The 23,628-nt window shown below is 56.3% G+C and overlaps 1 protein-coding gene and 1 long non-coding RNA gene across 4 annotated transcripts; one reads left to right on the plus strand and one right to left on the minus strand.

The window, feature by feature from the left end:
* The first annotated feature begins 4,237 nt into the window (after positions 1–4,237).
* LOC110122527 (uncharacterized) lies at positions 4,238–5,717 on the plus strand. Its single transcript, XR_002309253.2, has 2 exons — positions 4,238–4,540; positions 5,500–5,717. It is a non-coding gene; the product is annotated as an uncharacterized lncRNA (long non-coding RNA).
* Positions 5,718–7,200: 1,483 nt separating this feature from the next.
* ADAMTSL5 (ADAMTS like 5) lies at positions 7,201–14,731 on the minus strand. 3 transcript variants are annotated; one of them, XM_070465319.1, is made up of 13 exons: positions 14,105–14,729; positions 12,960–13,281; positions 12,496–12,568; positions 12,297–12,388; positions 12,002–12,062; positions 11,750–11,858; positions 10,283–10,410; positions 9,834–9,945; positions 9,412–9,498; positions 9,122–9,285; positions 8,712–8,901; positions 8,567–8,638; positions 7,201–8,222 (listed from the first exon to the last, which is right to left on the minus strand). In XM_070465319.1, exons 2-13 carry the CDS (start codon positions 13,013–13,015, stop codon positions 7,921–7,923), a joined length of 1,446 nt encoding a protein of 481 aa, XP_070321420.1. In that variant the 5' UTR covers positions 13,016–13,281; positions 14,105–14,729; the 3' UTR covers positions 7,201–7,920. The 3 variants fall into 3 exon arrangements, with proteins under 3 accessions (XP_070321420.1, XP_070321419.1, XP_070321421.1); XM_070465318.1 differs by having other exon boundaries at positions 9,122–9,498; positions 14,105–14,731; XM_070465320.1 differs by lacking the exon at positions 14,105–14,729 and having other exon boundaries at positions 9,122–9,498; positions 12,297–12,391; positions 12,960–12,977.
* Between the last annotated feature and the right edge of the window lie 8,897 nt (positions 14,732–23,628).

Below are 23,628 nucleotides of genomic sequence, written 5' to 3' on the forward strand. Positions count from 1 at the left end.
CTGGCGGATGAAGCACCTGGCCTGCTAGGGAGGGCTCAGTAAAGCTCTCTGGACCAGATTCATCTCCCCTGTCTGTCCTCTGGCTCTGGGGAGGGGCTTCCCTGGGGCGGGTGCTGGGCCAGCCCCACTTTACAGATGAGAAGACCAAGGCTCAGAATGGAGGTCTCACCAAGTGGCTGAGATGGACCCTGAGCCCATGTCCTTAAGCTTTCTCTCTCCCCTTCAGGAGCTCTCAGGCCTGTTCACCACAATCTCCTCCTTGTTTGGCCACACCAGGCAGCATGGGGGATCTTTGTTCCCTGACCAGGAATTGAACCCATGCTCCCTGCAGTGGAAGCCAAGGAAGTCCCCTTCTTTGAAAACTCTTCCAGAGGAGCCAGCTAAAAGCAACAGTCCCACCTCACAAGAATCTGAATTCAAGCTCTTTATTTGGGAGGGAACCCAGGAGGAGCCTATAGAAAGAGATCGAAGTGGGAAGAGAAAGAGGCCGAGAAGGCAGGGGTGGCTAAACCCAGCACACCTGCTGGCACCTGTCGCTCTGTCCCGTCGGAAGCATATCTGAGATTTTTCCTGCCCAGGAGCCAAGAGAGCTGGGCAGGATCCACCACCCTGCTGGTCACTGGGGAAGTAGTGGCCATTCACTCCAGCCAGCGCCCCCTGCAGGCACCTCTGAGGCAGGGCCAGGCTTGCAGTTGTTCAGTGGCTAGTGAAGTGAAGTGAAAATGGCTCAGTCATGTCCACCTCTTTGTGACCCCCATGGACTGTCACCTGCCAGGCTTCTCTGTCCATGGAATTCTCTAGGCCAGTATACTGAAGTGGGTAGCTGTTCCCTTCTCCAGGGGATCTTCCCAATCCAGGGATTGAACCCAGGTCTCCCACACTGCAGGCGGACTCTTTACCATCTGAGCCACCAGGGAAGCCCTGTTTAGTGACTAAGTTCTGTCCAACTCTTTGTGACCCCATGGACTGCAACATACCAGGCTTCCCTGTCCTTCACCATCTCCTGGAGTTTGCTCAAAGTCATGTCCATTGAGTCAGTGATGCTGTCTAATCATCTCTTGCTCTGACGCCCCCTTCTCCTCCTGCCTTCAATCTTTCCCAGCATCAGGGTCTTTTCCAATGAGTCAGCTCTCTGCATCAGGTGGCCAAAATATTGGAGCTTCAGCATCAGTTCTTCCAATGAACATTTAGGGTTCATTTCCTTTAGAAATGACTGGTTGAATCTCCTTGCAGTCCAAGGGGCTCTCAAGAGTCTTCTCCAGCACCACAATTGTGAAAGCATCCATTTTTTTGGTGCTCAACCTTCTTTATGGTCCAACTCTCACATCCGTACATGACTACTGGGAAAACCATAGCTTTGACTGTATAGACCTTTGCCGGCAATGTGATGTCTACTTTTTAATATACTGTCTAGGTTTATCATAGCTTTCCTTCCAAGGAGCAAGCATCTTTTAATATCATGGCTGCAGCCACTGTCCACAGTGATTTTAGAGCTCAAGAAAATAAAATTTGTCAGTGATTCCACTTTTTCCTCTTCTATTTGCCATGAAGTGATGGGACCAGATGCCACCAGGCAACCTTCAGCAGAGAGGCCGGGAGGCTGGCTGTGGATGTCTGCCTGGCCTCCTAGGAAATTGGGGGCAGGAGCTGAGTAAGCAGGGACAGGACCCCCTACAACCTGCCTTTGGTTTCCTCTGTGAGGCCAGCGCCACCCTGATCATAAAAACAGGCAGAGACAGGTCAGGTAAGGAAGGTGATGTGCCTGTCGTGTGGATATAGGTGCAAACACATCTGAGCAAAAAGTAGCAAATCAATCCAACCAGAGAGAAAGCCAGGACACCCTCCTTCTCCCACTTGTTAAAGTTCACATCCCTGGAAGCACAGCCTGAGTCGGAAGGTAGGGAGTGAGGGGAGCTGAGTGAGGCAGTGGTCTCAGGGGAGCCCCTGGAGCAGGTATTGCCTCCTCATGAAAACTGTCTGTGATGGACAAGCAACAACCAACTGGGGACAGACTGGGCCTATAAGGACGGAGAGGGATGTTGTGTCCTGCGATTGCAGGGGGCTTCCCTGGTGGTCTCCCACAAGGCGGCTGCAGCCACAGCTGGAAGGACCATGGTGTCCCTCACAGTCTGCCCCCCACCAGAGCTCTACACACCCCTGATTCTGGTCAGTCACACTTCTGGTGCAAGAGGAGGGTTAGGAGGAGAAAGCAGGGACCCCAGTAGGGCGGTGGCTCCACGGGCAGCTCGGTGGTTCCCAACAGGGGATGTTCCTGCCCCGGGGCCACTGGGCCACATCTGGAGATATTTGGCCATGTGGGATCTCAGTTCCCCGTCCAGGGATGAAACCTGCCCCCTTGGCAGTAGATTTGTCTTTGGATGACAGCAAGTATCTCCCTGGAGATGCCCTCGAGGTTACGGCCTCCTTCTTGGGAGTAGACTGGAGTCAGTGACTGACAGCTGTGAGGGCACTTTTAAAACATGGGCTCCTGGTGGGGTTGATTCAAGGTGGGGTACCTGCTTCAGGGGCTCCCCTGAGACCACCACATCGCTCAGCTTCCCCCGCCCCCCACCTTCTGACTCAGGCTGTGCTTCCAAGGACCTGAACTTGAATGGCTGGGAGAGGGAGGGTGTTCTGGTTTTCTCTAACCAATACACCACCAAGGAAGTTCCCTGCAATCCCAGGACACATTATCCCTCTTCCCTCTTGTTGGCCCAGTCTGCCTCCAGCTGGTGGGAGCTTCTCCACCACAGTTTTCACAAAAAGGAGGCAGTTCTGCACAGCCCCCAACTGGGCAGCCCTGAGTCCTCATCCTTGAGAATTCCAGCAAGGCAGGAGGAGGCACGGTGTGAGAGTTACCGGTGAGCAGTGGGTTCAGTTCATTCAGTCAACCTCTCAGCAAATGCTGAACACCTACTGTATGCCTGGCCTTGCTCCAGGAGCCAAAGGTAGAGTAACGACCCAGAGAAACAAACTCCTGCTCCTGAGAATTTGGGGAGGTCACAGTTGACAGGATAAATGCATAACAGGTCAGAAAGAGTATCATGGGAGAATATGCAGCGAGGAGCTACAGCTGGGGGCAGGAGCTGGAAGCATTGGGAAAATGCCTCTCTGTGGCAGTGATTTTATGTGTGTGTGTGTGTGTGGCCATGCAACGTGTCATGTGGGAGTTTTGTTCCCTGACCAGGGATTGAACCTGTGCCCCCTGAAGTGGAAGTGCAGAGTTTTAGCCACTGGACCATCAGAGAAGTACCTGGAAGTGACTTTTGAGTACAGACATGAAGAAAGTGAGGGCACAAGTTTTGTGAACATGGGGGTAGGAGTGGGTCAGGTATGGGGGATGTGCAAAGGCCCTGAGGCAGGACCATGCTTGGCAGGTTAGAGGGAGAGCAGAGAGACCCATGTGCCTGGAACCTCGAGAGCCAGGGCAAGACAGGAGGTGGGTCCAGGGGTTGGGCCATGCAGGTCCCTGGAAGGTGTGGTGAGGACTTTGGCTTTTACTAGAGGGTGTTGGATTTGTTGGGAGGAAGGGATGAAGGCTAATTATTAATGAACCCCCACCCTACTGAGAAGTCCACGTTGGCTCTAGGGATGCAGATCTTATTATCTGCTTATCACTGGCCCAGGTGTTTGAGTTGGTGGTGTGGCCTGGGTCTGGGGCAGGAGACGCGGCCTTGGCTCGCTCTGCACCTGGCCTTGCTCTGCCCCCCATGCCCCTTGAAGTTTGTCTCTGGGCCTTGCCTCCACCACCACCCCATCAGCTCATCTGGGAGTACAGGTGAGCGGATACACACCTGTCTCCCAGGTGGAAGCACTGACATTTATTTAGCTCTTCGGACTTGTTTTTAATTTAAATGTATGGAAAAGTGTAACCAGCAACTTTTGCCAGGGGCAAATAACACAACAGGACAGGCCCCACCCAGTCACTTTCCACCCAGGGAGCCCCCACCCTTCCTCGGTCCCCTCTGTCATTGATGGTCACTTGCAGCATGTCCATGATATCTTCTATCCCCTCCTGTCTGACTCACACTCGCCCTGCTGCCATGGGAGTGACCTGGGTGTCATTCTTTGTCATTGGAGAGCATGTCATTTTGTGGAAAGGCCAGAGAATGATCTGGTCCCCTGATGACAGGCATTAGAGTTGTTTCCAGTCAGGGCTATTGTGACGACAGCTGCTCGGAACATTCTAGAAGCAGCCTTTGGTGAGTGGCGCTATCAACTCTCTTATCTGTCAGAGACTGCAGGGTGTGGGGTGGAGCTTCTGAGTCTCAGGGGCTGCTGCCACCAGTTACCACCAGTGAGGCAGCTTGGGACAACCAGAATTCTCCCTTTCACCATCTGGAGGCTGGAAGTCCAAGATCAAGGTGTCACTGGCCTGTGCTCCCTCTGGATGCCCCAGTGGAGGGTCCTTCCTCCCTCTTCCAGCTTCCGGGAGTCCCCAGACATCCTCCCTTGGATCTCTGCCACTGTCTTCACACAGGTATCTTCTCTTTCTGTGCCTCCTCAAGGCGATTGGTCATTGGATTTAGGATTCACTCAGGTACTCCTTTGAGACCCTCAATTACATTGCAAAGACCCTTTCCCCAAAGGTCCTGTTCACAGATTCTAGAGGGTAGGACACGAACATGATAATTCAACCTTGTACATGAGCATTACTTCAACTGTAGCAGAAACAGCCAAACTGTTTTCTCAGGTGGTCACACCATCCTAACCCCCATGCCCTCAACTAACCCTCTGGGTGTGAGACAGTTCAGGGGTGGAGGGCAGCCCTTCAGCTGGATGTGTGTCCTCCTGTGGGCCAGCCAGATGGTACAGGGTCAGTGAGACAGAAGTGCAGCCAACAAGAGGGGTGATCTCTGCAGAGAACTCAAAACAGTAAGAAAAGCATCGTAAGCCCCATCCCACAGCTGGCATGCTGCAAGATTGCTGAATACAATCTTCTGGGGGGAGGATGAATTAGCTGCTGTGATTACTACAGTTTTATTAACAGGAACGCAAGTTCCAAACTTGCCTGTTTTCATTCTTTGTGTGCTCAGTCATGTCCAACTCTTTGTGGCCCCCTGGACTGTAGCCCACCAGGCTTCTCTGCCCATGGAATTTTTCAGGCAAGAATACTGGGGTGCGGTGCCATTTCCTTTTCCAGGGGATCTTCCCAACCCAGGGATAGAACCTGCATCTCTTATGTCTCCTGCACTTGCAGGCAGATTCTTTACCATTAGCACCACCTGGGAAGCCCCATAATAGCTCCTTATTTGTCTCAAATCTGCTAGATGAAGTCCAGATAGCTCCAATATTAGCCTCAAAATATCACTAGGAAGTTGAAGTCCCAAGAACTTAGCTTTAAGTTACACAGACCCAAAGACCAAGGAGTTGTTATTGTTTAGTCATTAAGTCGTGTCTGACTTTTCATGACCCCATACACTGTAGCCTGCCCAGCTCCTCTGTCCCTCGGATTTCCCAGGCAAGAATATTGAAGTGGGTTGTCATTTCCTTCTCCAGTTTTCATCCTTTATCCTTTAATAAACATTGCCTCCTGAGGGAAGTCCATTTGAAGAATTCCCAGCACAGGAGGCTTGAGTGGACTCAGTTGTGCATGCCTCCCTGGAGAGGGAGTTTCCGTCTGTAATCACCTGCGGTCCTTCCGGGCAGCGATCCAGTCGCTAACCCAAGTGGACACAGTCAATAATAAACCCGAGGATGGTAAAGACGCAAAGAAACAGATCTTGAGTCACTCATTTCCTTTGTTGCATGTAACCACCTGGCCTTTTTATTCATGTTTAAAAGGAAAGAGTCAAAGCGGTGTGGAACTTTTGCTGGGCAAGGGCTAATGCTAGTTTCGACCAACGTTGCTGATTCGAGTATCTTTAAAATTGCTATGTGTTCTCTCTTTAAATGGCTCCATCGATCCCTGGTTACATGGTCATTTCCGGAAACAATGTTGCCCCCTGAAAGAGTGGCTTCGGGAAGTCGCGGCTGGTGGGGTCACAGGCCATGCCGTCTGCTAGTGAACCCTGCACTGGCGTCTCTCTCTCCCCACCCCCAAACCACCCCGGGGCAGGCGCCTCGCCCTGGTCAACCGGTCCAGCTGCCTGGGGAGTAGATGACAGCGCTACTCCGCAGAGCTCCGGGGAGGAGGAAGCCAGAGACTCAACTTCCACGATCCATCCCCGCACTGCAATGAGGCAGAGGGGCCCATCTGGGCCTTTCCGGGACCCTTGGGGACTGCAGGTAACACCCGGAGCGCTGAATCCCTTCTTCCCCATCCTACCACCAGGGGGCGCGCGGGCACCACGCCTCCCTCCAGAGCTGCGACCCGCTCAGCCTCGCGGGGTTGCGGGGTGGGCGGTCCCGAGACCCTCCGGCTTCATCACTTTTCGCAGAATGAACAGGCCTGGGCTGCCCCAGGAGCTGCTGGTCCCAGGCGTACAGTAGGCGCTCAATAAATAGTCTTTGGAGGAACGCACGAGTGAACCGAAGGGGTAGGGCAGGAGTCCCGAAGGATGTGGTTCCCATGGTCAGGGCTGAGTGGGGCTGAAAGGGTACGCACAGGTGGGGAAACTGAGGCCCAGAGAGCTGCAGGGCTTGACCGGAGGTCACCCACAAGGTCAAGGGTTGAGTCCACTGAGACCTGCATGTCCTGCACCCCTTGCACACTCCCACCATCCTGCGCCCCAGAGGAAAACAACCACAGACGGTACAGATGAGCAGGTTGTCTCAGATGATGGCATGAGCCACCCCACTCAGGGTGGCGAGGCAGAAGGAGAGGTTTGCTGGTACCCCGCAGACACTTCCAATCCCCATGACCTCGGCCTACCCTCCTGGCTCTAGAGTCTGTGAGGAGACCACATCCAGAACACAGGAGGACAGGGCACGGGCTGAAGGTGGGGCACTGACCTGCCTACTCTGCTGGAGGGGTCCCCCCCCGAATTGGCCTGAGAGGTATGTGTGGCCCCAAGGGGCATGGGGACAGGATTGGGACCTAAGAAACCCCCCACCTTCCCTTATCATCTATTTCCTTGTCATCACCGTCCTCCCAGGACCTCCCTCAGCCATGCTGGAGGGAGTTGGGGGCTGGAGCAGGAGGAGGAGGGGCAAAGTGCACATGATCACATGTGCACACGGGGGTTGGTGGAGGGGGGGGCAGGGAGCATGACTGTGGATCTGACTACCAGCGCATTCCAAAGTGTCTGTGGCCAAGTGTGTGTAACTGGGCTTGTTTTTTTTATTATTTTTTTAAAAAACAGCTCTTGTAAAAATTAAATAGGAATAAAAAAAGGGGTGAACAGCAGGGTTGCCTGGAGGAAAGCCCACCCCACCCTCAAATTGCTGAAGCTGTTAAGATTATCTGTGAACTTCCTGGTAGCAAGGGCAAAAGGGGAAATTGGTATGTTACAGTGCCTGGGTAGGCATGTTTTCTGGGGGTCATGCCTGTTTGTGACAGTGTCTCTGAAAATATGAGAGTGCGTGTGTAAGTAGCAGCCTAAAAGGAGAGAGTGTTGGGGGTTAAACAGTGATGAACTTCCTGGTAGGCAGGACAAGAGGGAAATCCGTTACCACGTCTCTTTAGGCATGTTTTCCTGGGACCAGGCTTGTGTGTGACAATGTCTCTGAGCACATGAGTGTGAAGCAAGGGGAATAAAAGCAGACACAAAGTGTCTGGGTGTAGAACAGCTATGCGTTTCCTGGCAGCCAAGGTGAGAGACGAAACCAGAATTAAAAGTCTGTTCATTGAGTCCTCACCACTGTGGACCTGCTGGTGACAGTGGCTCTGAAGGTAGGGGTATCTGAGTGTGATGATGGGAGTCATAAAGCTGCAGGTGGAAGACAAACAGTTCCTAGCTCCCTGGAAGCTATAGAAAGAGGAGACATATGCTGACTTAGACTAGTCACCCATGTGTGGCCAAGGTCTGGTCCGGGGGCTCAGAGAGGGCAGTGCCGTGCAGCCAGGCGCACGCGACTGTCCTCGGCGGGGCTCCAGAGCCGGGCGTAGCCAGCATGGGGGAGTAGCAGCCGGTCCTGGGTGCCATCAGGGCTAATGAGGCGCCGGGCAGCCAGCAGGTAGTCCCGATGGAGGGCCAGCGGGGGGCAAGGGCAGCGGCTTGGCGCCCACACGTACTCCAGGGCCCGCAGTGGAGAGCGGTTCTTGTAGATGAGCTGTACACGCACCTCATAGCGGGTCTCCTGGGCCTGGCGGACGCGGCCCAGCACCCGGGCCTGGAACACTGTGGGTGGGACCATGCTGAGCCCTGCTGGACAGGGCCTGGGTCCCAACCATGTACCCATTGCAAAATGACAGAACTGGGGGTCAGGTGGGGCAATGGAGGCTCTTGGGAATGTGGTCAGCTGTGGCCTGGGGTCAAGGTCAGTTTAGGGAACAATGAAGGATCAGGAGTCAGATTAGGGCAAAGGATCAGATCAGGGAGTCAAATTAGGGTCAGAACGGGTCAAGTTTAGTCAGGTCAAGGAGTGAAGAGTAAAGTTGGACCAGGGTTAGAGGTCAGCAGGACAGGGGTCAAGTTCAGGTCAATTGGGGGCCAGGTGAGGGATGGGGTCAGGGACCTCTCACCGAAGTCACTGCCGCAATAGTGGAGCAACCGGTGGGCACGACCGCGGGTGTCCGGGCAGGGGGGACAGGGCTCTGCAGGGGCAGTGCGGTCAGGGGTGCGGGCCTTGCTCCTGCTGGCCCCCAACCCAGGCTGTCCCCAGCTCACCTGGAGTGGGGATCGGGATCGGTGGAGGGATGACAGTGGGGGACTCAAGGGGCTGAGGGTCTACCTCCCGAGGCTGAGGCTGCCGCGGGGACCAGCCCAAGACCTGAGCCTGCGCCTGGAAGGGGCCATAGCGCTCCCGAGGGAGCCAGAACTCGAATTCAATGCCTGGGTTGGGCTCCTGCAGGAGGACCTGGGGCGGGGGCGGGGGCGGGGCGGGGAGAGTGTTACACACTAGGGAACTGCACTAGGACCTGATGGCCGGCCACTTCCCCCCCCCACCCCCGCACACTCTACCCAGCCTCCTCTCTCTTACTGGTAGTCCCCAGCCTTCCCCGTCTGACCCCTGCTCCCCCCCAAGATTCTTTGACCCCACCCCCAACGCCCAGCCGCCCTCTCAGGCCCACCCCCACCTGCAGGAGCAGGTCTTCGGAGGTGGGCCCGGCGGCGCGCAGCGTCTCCTCCGGCCCTGTGGCGCGGGTGTAGATCACGCGGGTGCCCGCTGCCTCGTAGGTCCCGGCTGGGCTGACCGCCCAGTTCCCGTTGAGCACGTAGCGCCCGTCGCCGCCCATCAGCGCTGCAAGAGAAAGGTCAGCCCGGGCTCCCTGGAAATGACCTTGCCCACCACCCCGACCCTGCCATCTCCCTCCCCGCGGGATTCGGGCGGCCAGCGCGGCGCCGCCTCCCTCGGACCCTGCGATACCCAGGTGGTTCCGGCTCCGGTGGGCGGCGCGGATGTGTCTGGCACCCTCGGGGATCAGGGTCACGTTCCAGTACCCAGCGAAGGCACCTGGGCGGGAGGGAAGGAAGGTGTTGGGGAGCAGCTAGGGTGTATTTGAAGGATGGTTTGAGGGTTAAGTGAGATGCTGCGGTAAGGAGATTAGCCAAGGCCCTGGTCCTCCGAAGACCAGTACTGACCGATGGGTTGGAGTTAGGATTATTACCACCGTTTAAGTGCGGCAGCAAAAGAGTTAAATCCACGTCTGTTCGGGGAAGGGCGGAATAATCTGGCAAAGACCAATCAGAATGATGGGGGGTGGGGTGGGCCGGAGACTGTCCAATCAGCGCGGGACATTAAGGACAAAAAGAGGTCTGGGAGAACTCGAGGACAGGGCAGGCGGTCACCGGCGTCGCGGAACACGCGCTGTACGAAGAGGCACGAATCGTTGGCGCCGCCGCAGCGGCCGCAGCGGTCTTCGCGGGCGTCGGAGCCCAGCAAACCGTCACAGCCGGCACTCTAAAGGGGTGGGGTGGACACGCGCACCGTCAGACGATCCCCGCCCGCCTAGGCCATCGAAGGGGCGGGACCCTGGAAGAAAGCTGAATCTAGAACTAAAAGGATGGAGCCTTGGGGGCAGGTCCTCGTGGGAGGAGGCTGGGGATGGAGTCTAGTGATAGATGGGGCAGGGGAGGGCAAGGACTTGATACGGGGCGGGGCCTAGGGAAGAGGGCAGGACCAGGAACTAAATAAATGGGGTTTGGAGGCGAGGTTTGGAGGGAAGAGGCGGGGTGGAATTTAGGGGGCGTGGCCTTGGTGGGAATGGGCGGGGCGGGGCGGGGCCTGGAATCCTCACGAGGCAGCGGCCAGCCACGCAGAGTCCCTGGGCGCCCGGACTGCAGGGGGTACCGTCCAGCACGCGACCGAAGCTGTGATAGAAGTCGTGCCCCACGGCTAGGCAGTTGAGGTCGCACTGGTTGGGTGCTGGGGATGCGAGAAGTCGGCGGGCGTGCGGGGGGATTTATATTTGAATTCCAGCTCCCTCCTTGCCAGTCTTCCCCAGACAGCCATCCCCTTGGGCATATGAGGCTCAGAGACTCAGCCAAAGCCACAAATGGAGGCTGAGGCAGAGCACGGACTGGACCTTAGGCATTCTGCTTCCTGTTCCCTGGGATTGTCCCAGACTCGTATACTGGGCCAGAATGTATTCCATTCGTTCGTTCATTCATTCATTCATGTTAAGTCCTAGTACTAGGGACCCATTATTAACGTCATCTGGAGAAGGAAATGGCAACCTACTCCAGTATTCTTGCCTGGAAAATTCCATGGACAGAGGAGCCTGGCTGGCGGGCTACAGTCTATGGAGCTGCAAAGAGTCGGACACGACTGAGCATGCACACACAATATCAACGTCATTACCTATTCTTCACTCATTCTTTAATATATTCATTCCACAAACAGTCATCAAGCACATTTCCCAGACAATGTTCTAGGCTCTGGGTAGAGTGGTGGGCAGAATTCATTCAGCACTTGGACCCTGCACCCAGCAGGTGCTCAATAAAAAGTATTTACTCAGTGCTGAGTCCTGCATATCCTGAGTATGTTGCTGTCCTTCCCTGGGACTCTGTTTCCCCCTCTGCCTGGCAGCGGGGCACAATGGATAGTCTGATCACACCCACAGGCTCACAGCCCCGATCCCTGCTCCCTCACCCCACCCCTGCTCAAACTCCCTCCATCTCCCAACTTCCTGAGGCTGGCTGGCAGACCCTGCCTGGAATGGAGCCTAAGCTGGCCCTGGCGGGCCTCTGTGGGGGTGAGATCATGGCAAGTTTCCTCCAATTCTTAGGGTGAAGGGAAAAAAAGAAACAACCCATGAGGTTGACGGTTGGAACTTTCTCCATTCCAGGATTTTCTTATCTGTGTCTACCCCCACCGTGGCGTCTGAAGCTGCCTTTCCCCCTTAAATCTGGAGGCGCGCTGCCCTGGGCACACAGTTATATAACTTGCTATTTTCAGCTCAACAACATTTCCTGCTACTGGTATAAGTTTGAGAACTCTTGGCCTCTGGATACAGCTCCCAGTAAATCCTCAGCTTGGTGTTCAACTCTGTGCAGAATAGACCCTTCCTCCTTCTGCCCCTGCTTCACAACTCCCACATGCTTTCTCGGCTTCACTTCACCAACTCCTACATATCCTGCAAAGCCCCAGTGCTAATGCCCCCCTTCTTGCAACCCTCCAAGTTCCTCTTCCTTTTTAGAAGCCAACTTTTTCTGGCCAGTTTTGAGTTGTTCCCTCTGGACTAACAGGAGGCTGGGCTACTCACCACCATAGAAGGGCACCCATTGGTAGGTCTTCTGGGTGCCTAGGACGGGGTGGCCATTGTAGAGGGCACATTGGAGGTCTCGAAAGGGCATGGCCCCTGGGGGACAGTCCTGGGGACAGAGATGGGTGAAGCAGAGGCTGGGACAGCCCTAGAGCACCTGGTATGGTGGTAAGCATATTTGGGGGCTTGAGCAGGAAAGCAGGAGGGCTTCAGGGAGAACTGAGTTTAAGAGATGGGGTGGGTAGTACATACAGGCTGCTGGCAGAGGCGGTACTCATGGGTGTCTCCCCAGCACAGTTCTTCCCTTGGAAACCTATGAGGAGCAAGGGGGCCAGACTGTTGTCAGCACCTCCGGGAACCCCCTTCCCCAAAACCAGCCTACCCATCAGTCTACCCTCGCCAACCCCACCCACATTCCAGCTGGATCAGTGGGATTAAAAGTCACAGCATGTGTGGGCAGGCCAAGGGTGCGGCCAGGGGCTAGGCTGGGCTGGCAGGAGAGGAGGGGCAAGGACCCCCCTCCCATTCCACTGGGCAGCCTCCTCACTGGATACATCTCCGGCTGCGCACTGAGAGCCCTCGCCCGCAAGAGCTGGAACAGCGACTCCAGGAACCCCATGGCGTCCACTCACCTGGACCCTACTTGGGGAGAGAGAGTCACAGTCAGCCTGGAGGGGAGGCTGGCTAATCCCGTGCCGCAGCCGCGTCCCCATCCCTGCTGCCCCAGGGCCTATGTCCCCTTTTACCTGAGCGTTGCCCCCCAAACCACAATTCAGGAAGGTCCACAGCAGAAGCAAGAGGTTCCAGAGGGAGCGGGGTCTGGGGGGGCAGAGGGTGCACGGAAGTGGGGGTGCCAGCAGGCCAGGGGTTGAACCCCAGCTCTACCCCGACTGGCTGTCTGATTTCAGACAGTAACTCAACCTCTCTGAGCTTCCCTTCTCATCTCTGAAAAATGAAGTCATAATAGAGCCCACCTAATAGAAAAGTTTTGAGGGCTCCGTCAGATTAGGTGAGAAAAATGGGAGGCACAGAGCCTGGTATGGAGAAGGAAAACGTAAAAATTATTATTATTGGTTGTTTATTGTCATGATGCACAGTAGGTGCTTATTTAGTGTCTCATCATGGAAAGAATCATTCATTCCAGGGATGTGCACAGGTCTCTCTAGGGTCCTAGGTCCTTCCCCACTCTCCCCACCATCTTTGCACTTACCTTCTGGTATGGCCAGGGGCCAGGTGCGCCTCTTTCTCTGGCCTCAGTTTCCCCATCTGTGTAATGGGGACCAGCTCGGTTCTGTCCAGTATTCTATGAGACCTTGCAGAGGGTGTGGCTGGTGGGAGCTGGGGCTGGTGCCTGGCAGAGACACCCCCTCACAGGCAGGCCCCCAGCCTCCAGGGCTCCCTCAGCTCCCAGATGTGAGACAGCAAGGAGCTCCTGGATGGGGTAAGGGGCAGGGAGGGGTGACCTGGCCCTGGTCCAGTGGGTGCCTCATGGCCTCATGTGTGGAGGGTGTCGGATGGAGCCCCCGAGCCGCCTGCAAGAGGGAAAGGGGCCGCCAGTAAGGATGATGGAGGGAAGAGGGAGGCAGCTGCGTGGGGGTAGGCGAGGGGGTGGCAGAGAGACTTTGCCTCCTTGGGCCTCAGTTTCCTTATTTGTCAGGGAAGGATGCAGTCATTTGTCATCCCCACCCTCCACATGACCACAGTACTGGATGAGGAAGGGGAGGGAAGCAGCCACCTAGTGAGTCCTTTCTCGGGCCAGGGCCATGGCACCCGGCAGCCAGCAGTGCCCAGAGGACACACAGGACGTTGGAGGCCTGCAGCGTGGAGGTCCTGGCGCTGGGTGGGGCAGGCCAGCCCACTAGACCACCCTGAGCCCCTGTTTCCCTGGTTATCCAGTTCTCCTGGCTCAGAAACACTAAGGAACTGGGCGGGGGGGCAACCCCGGGGTGGGACCCCGTCTGATCAGAGCCCTGTGACTCGCTGCATCTCTAAACCCCAGCCCTGGCTGGCTTAGGCAGCAGGAAAAAGTCCGGGCTGGGGAGCAGAGGGAGGGGGAGGGGGCTGGCCCTTCTGACAACTGCTTCCCACTTAGCACTGGCTTGTTGCGGTGGGGGGGTCTAGGTGATGGAACATGAGGGGCCAGAAGGACCACCGTTCCCACTCTCTAGGGTTCCCTACCCGAGGAGCCGCACGGTGGGTACAATCTCAGGGTGTCCACGCCTCCGCGCCTCAGTTTCCCCAGGAGGAAGTGGCTTCCTCCCACCCTATGGATGGCTGCCTCATCCCCCAACCCCAGCTTTGGGTGGGGGAGAAGACTCTGGCCGCGATAGTGGGGGGATAGAAAGAGGGACTTACCGGCTACGCAGAGCCCAGGCGGCTCGTCCTGGCTCCCCGGGCGGCCCCTGGGCGAGCGGAAGCGGCGGGGCCCGCGAGGAGGGGCGGGGGGAGCCCGGCGCGGCCCCTCCCACCCGGCCTCCCAGGGCGCGCCCCGGCCGGGGTCCGGAGGGGCTGCGGCGCCGTGCGCCCCCGCGCGGCCGTTGCGCGCCCAGGCAACGATCTGCGGCAGGGGACTGCCCTGCACGAGCGGTGCCCCTCCTCCCCCCGGGGCTGCGGCCTGGTGTCCGACCGTCCGCGTCCCGGTGACCTTGGGAAGCCCAGGGCGGGGGAGCCACGCGGGGACTGACCCCCACCTCGGGGCTGCTATTCCGGGCGCCGCGCTCAGGGCCCGGGAATGTTCGCACACCGAGGGTGCCCTGCTGCGGCTCCTGGAGGCGCTGCCCTCTCTCCACCGACGCCCAGATCGCGTCGCCCCGAAGGTTCCTTTTCGCGGCCACTACCCCTCCCCAAATCCCTTTGCCTACCCCTCCCTCAAGGTCACTCAGGGTTGCGGTTGCAGGGTTCCCGCCCCTGGTCCCGACCACCTCCAGCGTAGGGCCCCAGAGCATTGGGGAGAAGCTCGGCCCCAGGGGCCGGGCGTGGGGGGCGGAGAGCCCCTTCCCAGCCTGGCGCATTCCCGGGCGCTGCTGTCACCAGAGGACGCGCCCCACCCTGCCTCCCGCCCTCCTTGCACGGCCCGGGGAGGCGAGCTGTGGCTTCGATGCTAGCCCTGGTCGAGGAGGTCCCCCTCTCATGTGGCTGCGGATCCGCCCTCCTCGACCTCAGGTTCCCCAGCCAGGCAATGGGGCCCGCGGGGACCTGTCTCCACCGCGATACTTTGTGCGGACCGGCAAGGACAGGGTTACCCCAGGGCTCCCCACCATCCCAACCCTTTCCTGGTTTAGCATCTGCGTACCCTTCATCTCCCTCCCTGGCAGGGATGCCGCAGGCGCCCTCCACTAGCCCCCTCCCCCTGGCTCCTCCCCGTCGCCCCGGGATGCCCCCTGGCGAGAGGCTTGAGACGACTGGGTCACCAAGTGGGCGAAGGGAGGACTGCCCTTCTTCGTGGGCTCGCCCAGGCTCAGCTTGAGTGCTGCCTTCTCCCGGGAGCCCGGTGTGGGGTCTCCCAGCCCAGACCACAGGGAGGGCGCATTGCAGATCCTGCTCTTTTCTCCAGCGTGGAGCAGCTAAAAGCAGGGCTATCCAATGCCATTTATTTGTCCAAAACTTATTGAGCACTTACTGTGTGCCACTGCGGGCTTCCTGGGTGGTTCAGCGGTAAAGAATCTGCCTGCAATACAGGAGACTGTGGTTGGATCCCTGGGTTGGAAAGAGTCCCTGGAGGAGGTCATGGCAAACCCACTCTAGTATTCTTGCCTGGAGAATCCCATTGACAGAAGAGTCTGGAGGGCTACAGTCCATGGGGTCAAAAAGAGTCGGACTCGACTGAAGACTGAGCACACACTTGTACTGCTGCACCCGGAAACAACCCCACCAATTAGGCTAGTGAGGTAGGCATCCCCTAGAAGGGTGTAAGGCCACCTTCTGACCTAGAGGCTCTGAAAAAATAGCTCAAGCCCACTGCAGATGGGGTGGGGGGTCAGGAAAGCCCTTCCCCAGAAGGTGATTGCCACAGGGAGGTGGCAGAAGGGCACCTGGAACAGCACATGCAAAGGTCCTGAGGCTGGAATTGAGAATAAGGTACCATAGGGAAGTTAGTGTGGTTGGAGCAAATAGCCAGGGTTGTGGTGGAGATTGGTCAGAGAGGGGTGGGGCGTGGCAGCCCTTGGGGGTGGGGGGGCTCTGGTTTGGGAACACCTGCCTCTGGCATTCTGGGGGCAGGAGGGGGCTCCAGAAAGCAGTGGGGAGGCAGCAGCAGGCATGGTGGGGCCAAGGGCTGGGGTGGGGGAGGGGACAGCACTGGGTGGTTCCCAGCAGTCTGGGAGTGGCGTCTGCAGGCTGTGTGACAGATCCCAGGGGGATTGGATGGGAGGAGGCAGGCAGGAGGCTGGCCTGAGAAGCCAGGGAGGGGAGGCGCCCTCTTCCCTGAGGGGTGGGGGTGGGAGGCAAGTTCAGAGGTCAGCTGGGGATGGGTCTAGGCCTGAGGCACCAAGAGGCTGGGAGCCCAGGGGCCACATCTGGCCAGAGAGGGACACGTGGGCATCCACTGCACACAGTGGTGGTGAGAGTAGTGGATGAGGTCATGGGGTGTGCGTGTGGACAGAACAAAGACTGGGGTCCCCTCAGTTCTCCAAAAAGTGGGCGTCTGGGAGGGGGGAGTAACCTGTGTGGGTGAGGTAAGGATGGAGCTGAACCAGTGGCTGGTGGATCAGCATCGATGGAGGCAGTGACCTTGACAAGGCTGAGCCTCGTGGGTCAGGGCTCGAGAGGGTGGCAGGAGGAGGCGGGTAATGGTGAGGGCAGGTACCCTCTGCAGAGCACCTACTGTGTGCGAAGCTGGGGCCTAGGGCCTGGGCGGTGTCAGAAAGAAATCAGGCTTGACCAGGAGCGCCACCAAGTGGACAAGCTCATCCCCCTCCCATGTGCCTCAGGCCCCAAGCCCCAGGGGGTGGAGACAATGTGCCTGCGGGAAGGTATACAGAAGGCTTCAAGGACTGCATATGCCAAGCATTGTGCTCAGCAGAGTGCATACAGCAGGCACTGTGTCCTGCAGGGAGCATACACAGCAGGCATTAGGCTTTGGAGGGGATATATACAGCAGTCACTGCATCCTAGAGACATGCATCCAGCAGGCCCTTTGTCCTGCAACGAGCGTATACAATAGATAATACTGCAGCCTGCAAGGAATGCATTTAGTAGATATTGAATGTCCCGATATGGTTTTTCCAGTGGTTATGTTTGGATGTGAGAGTTGGACTGTGAAGAAAGCGGAGCGCTGAAAAATTGATGCTTTTGAACTGTGGTGTTGGAGAAGACTCTTGAGAGTCCCTTGGACTGCAAGGAGATCCAACCAGTCCATCCTGAAGGAAATAAGTCCTGCGTGTTCATTGGAAGGACTGATGCTGAAGCTGAAACTCCAATACTTTGGCCACCTTATGCGAAGAGTTGACTCATTGGAAAAGACCCTGATGCTGGGAGGGATTGGGGGCAGGAGGAGAAGGGGACAACAGAGGATGAGATAGCTGGATGGCATCACCGACTCAATGGGCATGAGTTTGAGTAAACTTCGGGAGTTTGTGATGGACAGGGAGGCCTGGCGTGCTGCGATTCATGGGGTCGAAAAGAGTCGGACACGATTGAGCGACTGAACTGAACTGAACTGAACGTCCCCAGGAGTGTATGCAACAGTCCATGTAGCCTGCAAAAAAAATGTATACAAAAGTCACAGCACACTGAAAGGAGTGCACACAGCAGGCACTGAGTACAGTGTCTATGGCAGGCATTGTACTCTGCAGTGAATGTATACAGCAGGCACTGAGTCCTGTAGAAAGAGCATAGAGCAGCCCCTGTGTCCTGCAAGGACATCACACAGCACTTACTGGATCCTCCAGGGAGCATATACAGTAAGCCTGTGCCTAGCATGGGGACACAAGCGCTTGAGGGCTGGCGACATGCGACTGGGGTGAAGGTGTGGAGTCCTGTGCCTGCCCGTGCCTCCCAGCCTTTGCTGCTCCCCAGGTTTCCAGCCTCGCATACCCAGCCAGGATGAAACTCAGCTGGGTTCAGCTGATTCCCAGAGGGGAAGGCTGAGCGCTTAACTCACAACACCTGCTGCAGGTGGAGGGGTGGGTGTGAGGTTTGACGGCTCCAGGTGCGGTGGCATCTCACCACCCCCAACTCATGCACTGGCCTGGACCTAGTGCAAGGCCTAGTTGGACCTAGGCCCAGGGGTTATGGGGTCCCCCAACACTGAACTCTATCCTGAACCCCACCCTTGAAGCTGGGCTTGGACATGATCAGGCCCAGTGAACATGGGTCTCGAGGGAAGTGGATCAGCCAGGCTCCCTCTGTGGCCTCACAAGCTTGAACTTCCCGAACACCCTCCCCAATCCTCTGCAGCCTCCCGTGATCCCTCAGACCTGGCCACGTGGTCCACAGGACCCTCCAGCCTCCTGTGTAGACTAGGTAGGAGGGGTCCTGTCACCCTGCCCCAGAACTTGGGTCCCTGAAGCTGCCCAGCTGTTCCTGGCCATGAGTGGAACAGGATCGGGGCCCCACCATGGCGAGGGCGGCCCATGTGAGCTGGGATGGTACTGCTTCTCCACCCTAGGAAGATGCCAACAGAGGCCAGAAGCAGAAAGGGCTGGACTTCTGAGACAGTTGTTTGAGTCCCTGGATAAAGCCACACCTGAAGCCATCCATTATGTTTTACTTGAGCAATTTTGAGTTTCTGTGACTTCTCATCAAGGGGTCCCCACTAATAGAGAACAGCATCTTTTCCATCACCTTCACCTCCTCAGACAAGTCCTGTTTCTTAGGTCACTGACCCTGTGATGGAGTAGTTCACATCTACAGGTCACCACTGCCTTGAAGGCCTCCATATCTGATGTGACACCCCCCACAGCCCCCATAAGAGAAATCCTCACCCCACCTCATGGGTCAGGACTCTGGGGAGCAGAGGGGAACAGTCACACGCAGCAAGACTTGGAGGGTGTGGGGTGACTTCACACTCATATCTGAATGGGTGTCCTGAGCTCCTTTTTTAAATTTTTCTTTTTTTTTAACAAACTATTTTCTTGACATGTACACACTGCTTTATTTATTTTTGGCTGCAGTGGGTCTTTGTTGCTGCACGTGTGCTTTCTCTAGTTGGGGAGAGCGGGGCTACTCTCTAGTTGTGGTGCATGGGCTTCTCATTACACAAGCTTCTCTTTCTGCAGAGCACGGGCTCTAGGCACACAGGCTTCAGTAGTTTTGGCACGTGGGCTCAGGTGCTCTGAGGCATGAGAAATCTTCTCAGACCAGGGGTCAAACCCTTGCCCTCTGCATTGGCAGGTGGATTCTTATCCACTGTGCCACCAGGGAAGTCCCTAATTTAATTTTTTTAATTTTTGGCTGCACCGCAAGGCATTCGGGATCTTAGTTCTCAGAACCCGGGCCCCCTGCAGTGGAAGCCTGGATTCATTGTTTTGTTTGTTTGTTTAATTATTTTATTTTTAATTGAAGGATAATTGCTTTACAATATTGTGTTTGTTTTGGCCATACATCAACTTGAATCAGCCGTAGTATACCTATGCCCCCTTCCTCGTGAACCTCCCTCCCACCCTCTCCTACCCCTTTCCACCCCTCTGGGTTGTCCCAGAGCACGGGGTTGAGCTCCCTGAGTCTTACAAGAAGCCTGGATTCTTAATCACTGGACCGCCAGGGGAGTTCTTCCTGAGCTCCTTTTGAGGCAGTGGGGTGGGGGGACACTTGAGCCAGGGGATGCTGGAGGCAGGACCTGGAGAATGAGGGGGAACTGAACAGAGGAGGGTGTGAGAGAGAGGGTGTTCCTGGCTGACAGAACAGCACGTGCAAAGGCCGAGGGGCCAGAGGAGCCGGGTGAGGACCAGGCCCTCTGAGGAGGCCTGTGTAATGGGGTGAACAGGAAGCCGGGGAGGTGGGGGGCAGGGGCCTCACAGCACCTGGGGCTAGGAGCATGGGAAAGTTACACAGAAACAGCAAGAAGCGTTAGGTGAGAAGGTTAGAAAAGTTATGCAGGATCCAATGGCAGGTATATAGAAGTATCTATGTTAGCATTAGCTCAGACAGGAAGGGGATAGGAATAAACCCCCATGGTCACCCACAATGATCTGGGGGTAGAGGTTAGAGGTGACTCTGAGTTACTTACTGCCTTTGAGGTTTTAATTTCTCGGTCACCTTTTAATTATTTGTTAAAGAGAACTTTAAAAAAATTTTGGCCACACTATGGCGATTATGGGATCTTATTAACCTGACTAGGGATTGAACCTGCACCCCCTGCAGTGAAAGCACAGAGTCCTAAGCACTGGACTGCCAGGGAAGTCCCTAAAGAGAAATTTTATTTTGGAATAATTTTAGATTTACAGAAAGTTACAAAAATATTACTATCAGTTCTGTCTATCCTTTGTCATCAGTAGTATAATCCCCACCCCACCCCTTAGGATGTTCACATCCTGGTCCCAGGGCCTGTGACCATGTAACAGGGCAGAGGGGACCCTGCAGGTGAGATTAATGCCCCTGAAATGGGGATGACCCTGGATTCCTTGGAGGGCCCAGTGTCATCACAGGGTCCTTATAAGAGGGAGGGGGAGGGTCAGAGGCAGAGAGATTGGAGATGCTGCACTGCTGGCTGTGAGGATGGAGGGAGGGGCCACAAGCCAGGGATGTGGTGCCTCTGCTGCTGCTGAATCACATCAGTCGTGTCTGACTCTGTGCGACCCCGTAGACGGCAGCCCACCAGGCTCCCCCGTCCCTGGCAGGAACACTGGGGTGGGCTGCCATTTCCTTCTCCAGTGCATGAAAGTGAAAAGTGAAAGTGAAGTCACGCAGTAGCGTCAGAGTCTTCACGACCCCATGGACTGCAGCCTTCCAGGCTCCTCCGTCCATGGGATTTTCCAGGCAAGAGTACTGGAGTGGGGTGCCATTGCCTCTAGAAGGTGGAAAAAGGGGGAACCAGTGCTCCCTGGGAGCCTCCAGAGGGACCAGCCCTGCCCACGCCTGAGCTCCAGAACATTAGATATATATGTGTGCTTTCTTTTATATTTATTTATTTATTATGGTGTGCTGGGTCTTCCTTGCTGCTCAGGGTTTTCTCTACTTGCGGCGAGTGGGAGCTTCTCTCTAGTTGAGGTGTGTGGGCTCCTCATTGCAGGGGCTTCTCTTGTTGCAGAGCACAGGCTGTAGGATGCTCAGGCTTCACTAGTTGCAGTTCACAGGCTCAACAGTTGTGGTGCACTGGGCCCCATCGCGCCCTGTCGCTCTGTGGTACGTGGGATCTTCCTGGACCAGAGATCAAACCCATGTCTCCTGCATTGGCAGGCGGATTCTTTACCACTGAGCCACCAGGGAAGCCCCATGTGTGCTTCCTTAAGCTGACAAGTTTGTAACTCATTACAACAGCCACAGGAAACAATGACTATTGTGATGTCTAAGGAAATGACATTGGTATATCACCATTTCTAATTAATAATATTAGTAATTACTATAACGACTGACAAAACTCCAAATGTTATTTGGATTCCTTTTGGTTTTTTTTCCAACTAATTTCTTTTTTGTGTTCGAGGATCGCATCCAGGAGCCCACGTGACACTGAACTGTTTCTCTCATAATTGCTCAAAAGGCCCAAACAGATAAAATATGAATTATTCCTGTGGGAATCTGGCTGCTTCTGATGCTCACACAGCACTCTGCTTGCAGCCAGAGTTGATCAATGTCCCTGAACAGAGGTTGAGATGGCGTCCAGCTGAGGACATGGTGGGAAAAGCATCCACCCAGGGTGGGCAGCACGCACTTGGGACCCTGAGGGTGCCCACCGAGCAGGTGGGGTCGGGGCGGCTCGTGGGAAGGTCTGAACTCGCCCAAGTCCTCCCCAGGGAGCGGGTCAGCACCTGCAGGGAACACAGCAAGGAAACACACAACCTGCTTCTACTGTGGAGCCCCCGGTCCTTGGGGGAGAACCCAGCAAACCAACAAGGAAACAGCATGATTTCAGGTTGTGTGGGAACCACAGAGGGACTCTTGGGGTGTGGGGGGGCCCTTGCCTGGAACTCAGAAGATGAGAAGGAGTTACTGGATGAAGACCAGGGGGCGGGGAGAGCTTTGGGCTGAGAGAATGGTGTGTGCAAAGGCCTTGAGGTGGGATGAGCTTGGTGTGGGATCTCAGACCGACAGAAAGGCCAACGTGGCTGGGCCAGGGTGTGGGTGTGTGGGAGAGACATGGGGACTCACTAGCAGGCTTTTAGATGCGATCCAATTTAGTTCCAGAAGACTTCTTATTGTCAGGAAGAGGCTGGACTGTCCTCTGAATCCAACTCTCAGCCAGCCCCTGGTTCTGTGAGCCTCAGATGGCCAAGACATATTGTGTCCTCTGACCTGGCTGTGGCTATCCTGCCTGCTCCTGACCCAGGGCCCTGGCTGGTCCTGAGCATCATGACAGGCAGCACCCACTGGTGTCTTCAGCTCCATCTCCTCCTCTGGTATCCCCTCTCTGACCCTGTCCACCCCCCGCTCTGGCGTGGACATGCATCTTAGTGTCACAGGTCAAAGGGGAGAGGTTGGAATGACTGAATCCAGGCTCTGCTTTGTTCTGGGTTAGGCAGTGAGCCCCTCAGAGATTCCCACCCACACCCTTCCTGTCCCAGCATCACTTCATCACTCTCCAAGCTGCAGTCAGACCATGTGTGGGAGACATTCCAAGTTGCACGTACAGGCAATGAGCATCCAGGGTGGAGGCCCCAGCTAATGAGGGGCTGAGGCCAGGGGTCCATACACTCCCCATCCTCCCTGTGGACAGGCAGCTCTGGAGAACCATCTACCCCATTCCTCAAGGGCCCATAGTGGTTTCCGAGTCCTTCCCTGACTCATCCTCCTGGGCCCCTCGCTCCTGCTCTTCAAATCAACTCGCTTCACTAAACCCTTGCTTCAGGCTCTGCTTTTGGCAGAGGCCAGACTGAGACAGGGGAGGAGAGACAAGCTGCCCACGTCAGTCTCCTGCTGGCCTGGACTATGCCAGAAAGAGGGAGTAGACAAGGGGTATGGGGGCGTCTGAACTGAGCCCCAGGCTCCAGGAGGACAAATAGGGGCCTCAAAGGAGAACCAGAAAGATGGGGTGAGAAAGGTGGGAGAAAAGCCTACAGAGAGGTGTCTGGAGGACGCGAGAGGACAGAGCTTCTAGAAGGAGTCAATGACAGTGGGCTCTGGGAATCTGGGAGAGACAAGGATGAGGTCTCCTCCTGTGGAAACTCAGGGGACATGGCACCTGGCCCCAACCACCCGTGCCAGCTGGGCCAGTCTCAAGGCAGCAGGCACTGTGGTCATGGGGTTCCCTCCTGCCCGCTCTGCTCATGGGGCCTGTCCCTGGAAACCTGCAAGGTCTGGCTGAGGGCTCCCAAGTACAGACAAGCAGGAAGAAGGGAGCCCACTGCACTTCAAATCCAGGAGACAGGAGGCTAGAGAGGGACCTAGAAGCCGGGCTGAGTTATGCCTATGCCTGTCCATCTGCTCCCGCACTGGTTCTGGATGGAAGGAGTCACACCACTGTGGACCCCAAAGCTGACCCAGCCCACCCCCTGAGGAAAGCCTCCCTAGCCCAGCCCCAATGCTGTCTCAGCAGTCACCCCCTCCACCTGCGGCAGGTATTATAATTTGAGCAAGGCTCCGTGGCACTTCTTCCAGGAAATCTGCTGAGTCTGGGGAGTTATCTCAGGTCAGAGAAAGAACAGACTGGAAACAAACCAAGCCTGTGGCCCGGAGCAAGGGGTCTCAGGGGGCTGTGTGGCCAGCCTGGGCTCCAGCCCACAACTCCTCAGCCTCCTGAGCCCCAGGCAGGTGTCAGCATGGGAGAGTCAGGCTGCCCCACTCAG

This window comes from Odocoileus virginianus, chromosome 3 (assembly GCF_023699985.2).
Source record: "Odocoileus virginianus isolate 20LAN1187 ecotype Illinois chromosome 3, Ovbor_1.2, whole genome shotgun sequence".
Classification (NCBI taxonomy): domain Eukaryota; kingdom Metazoa; phylum Chordata; class Mammalia; order Artiodactyla; family Cervidae; genus Odocoileus; species Odocoileus virginianus.

Bases quoted from the DNA above. Each gene is read 5' to 3' on its own strand.
- ADAMTSL5 (XM_070465318.1), bottom strand. From the start codon at position 13,015: ATGGGGAAACTGAGGCCAGAGAAAGAGGCGCACCTGGCCCCTGGCCAT. The intron at 12,389-12,495 runs GTAAAAGGGGAC...CTCCCCAAGTAG, and splicing joins GTTTGGGGGGCAACGCTCAG to GGTCCAGGTGAGTGGACGCC. The intron at 8,223-8,566 runs GTGAGAGGTCCC...TCCCACCCACAG, and splicing joins CTATTGCGGCAGTGACTTCG to TGTTCCAGGCCCGGGTGCTG.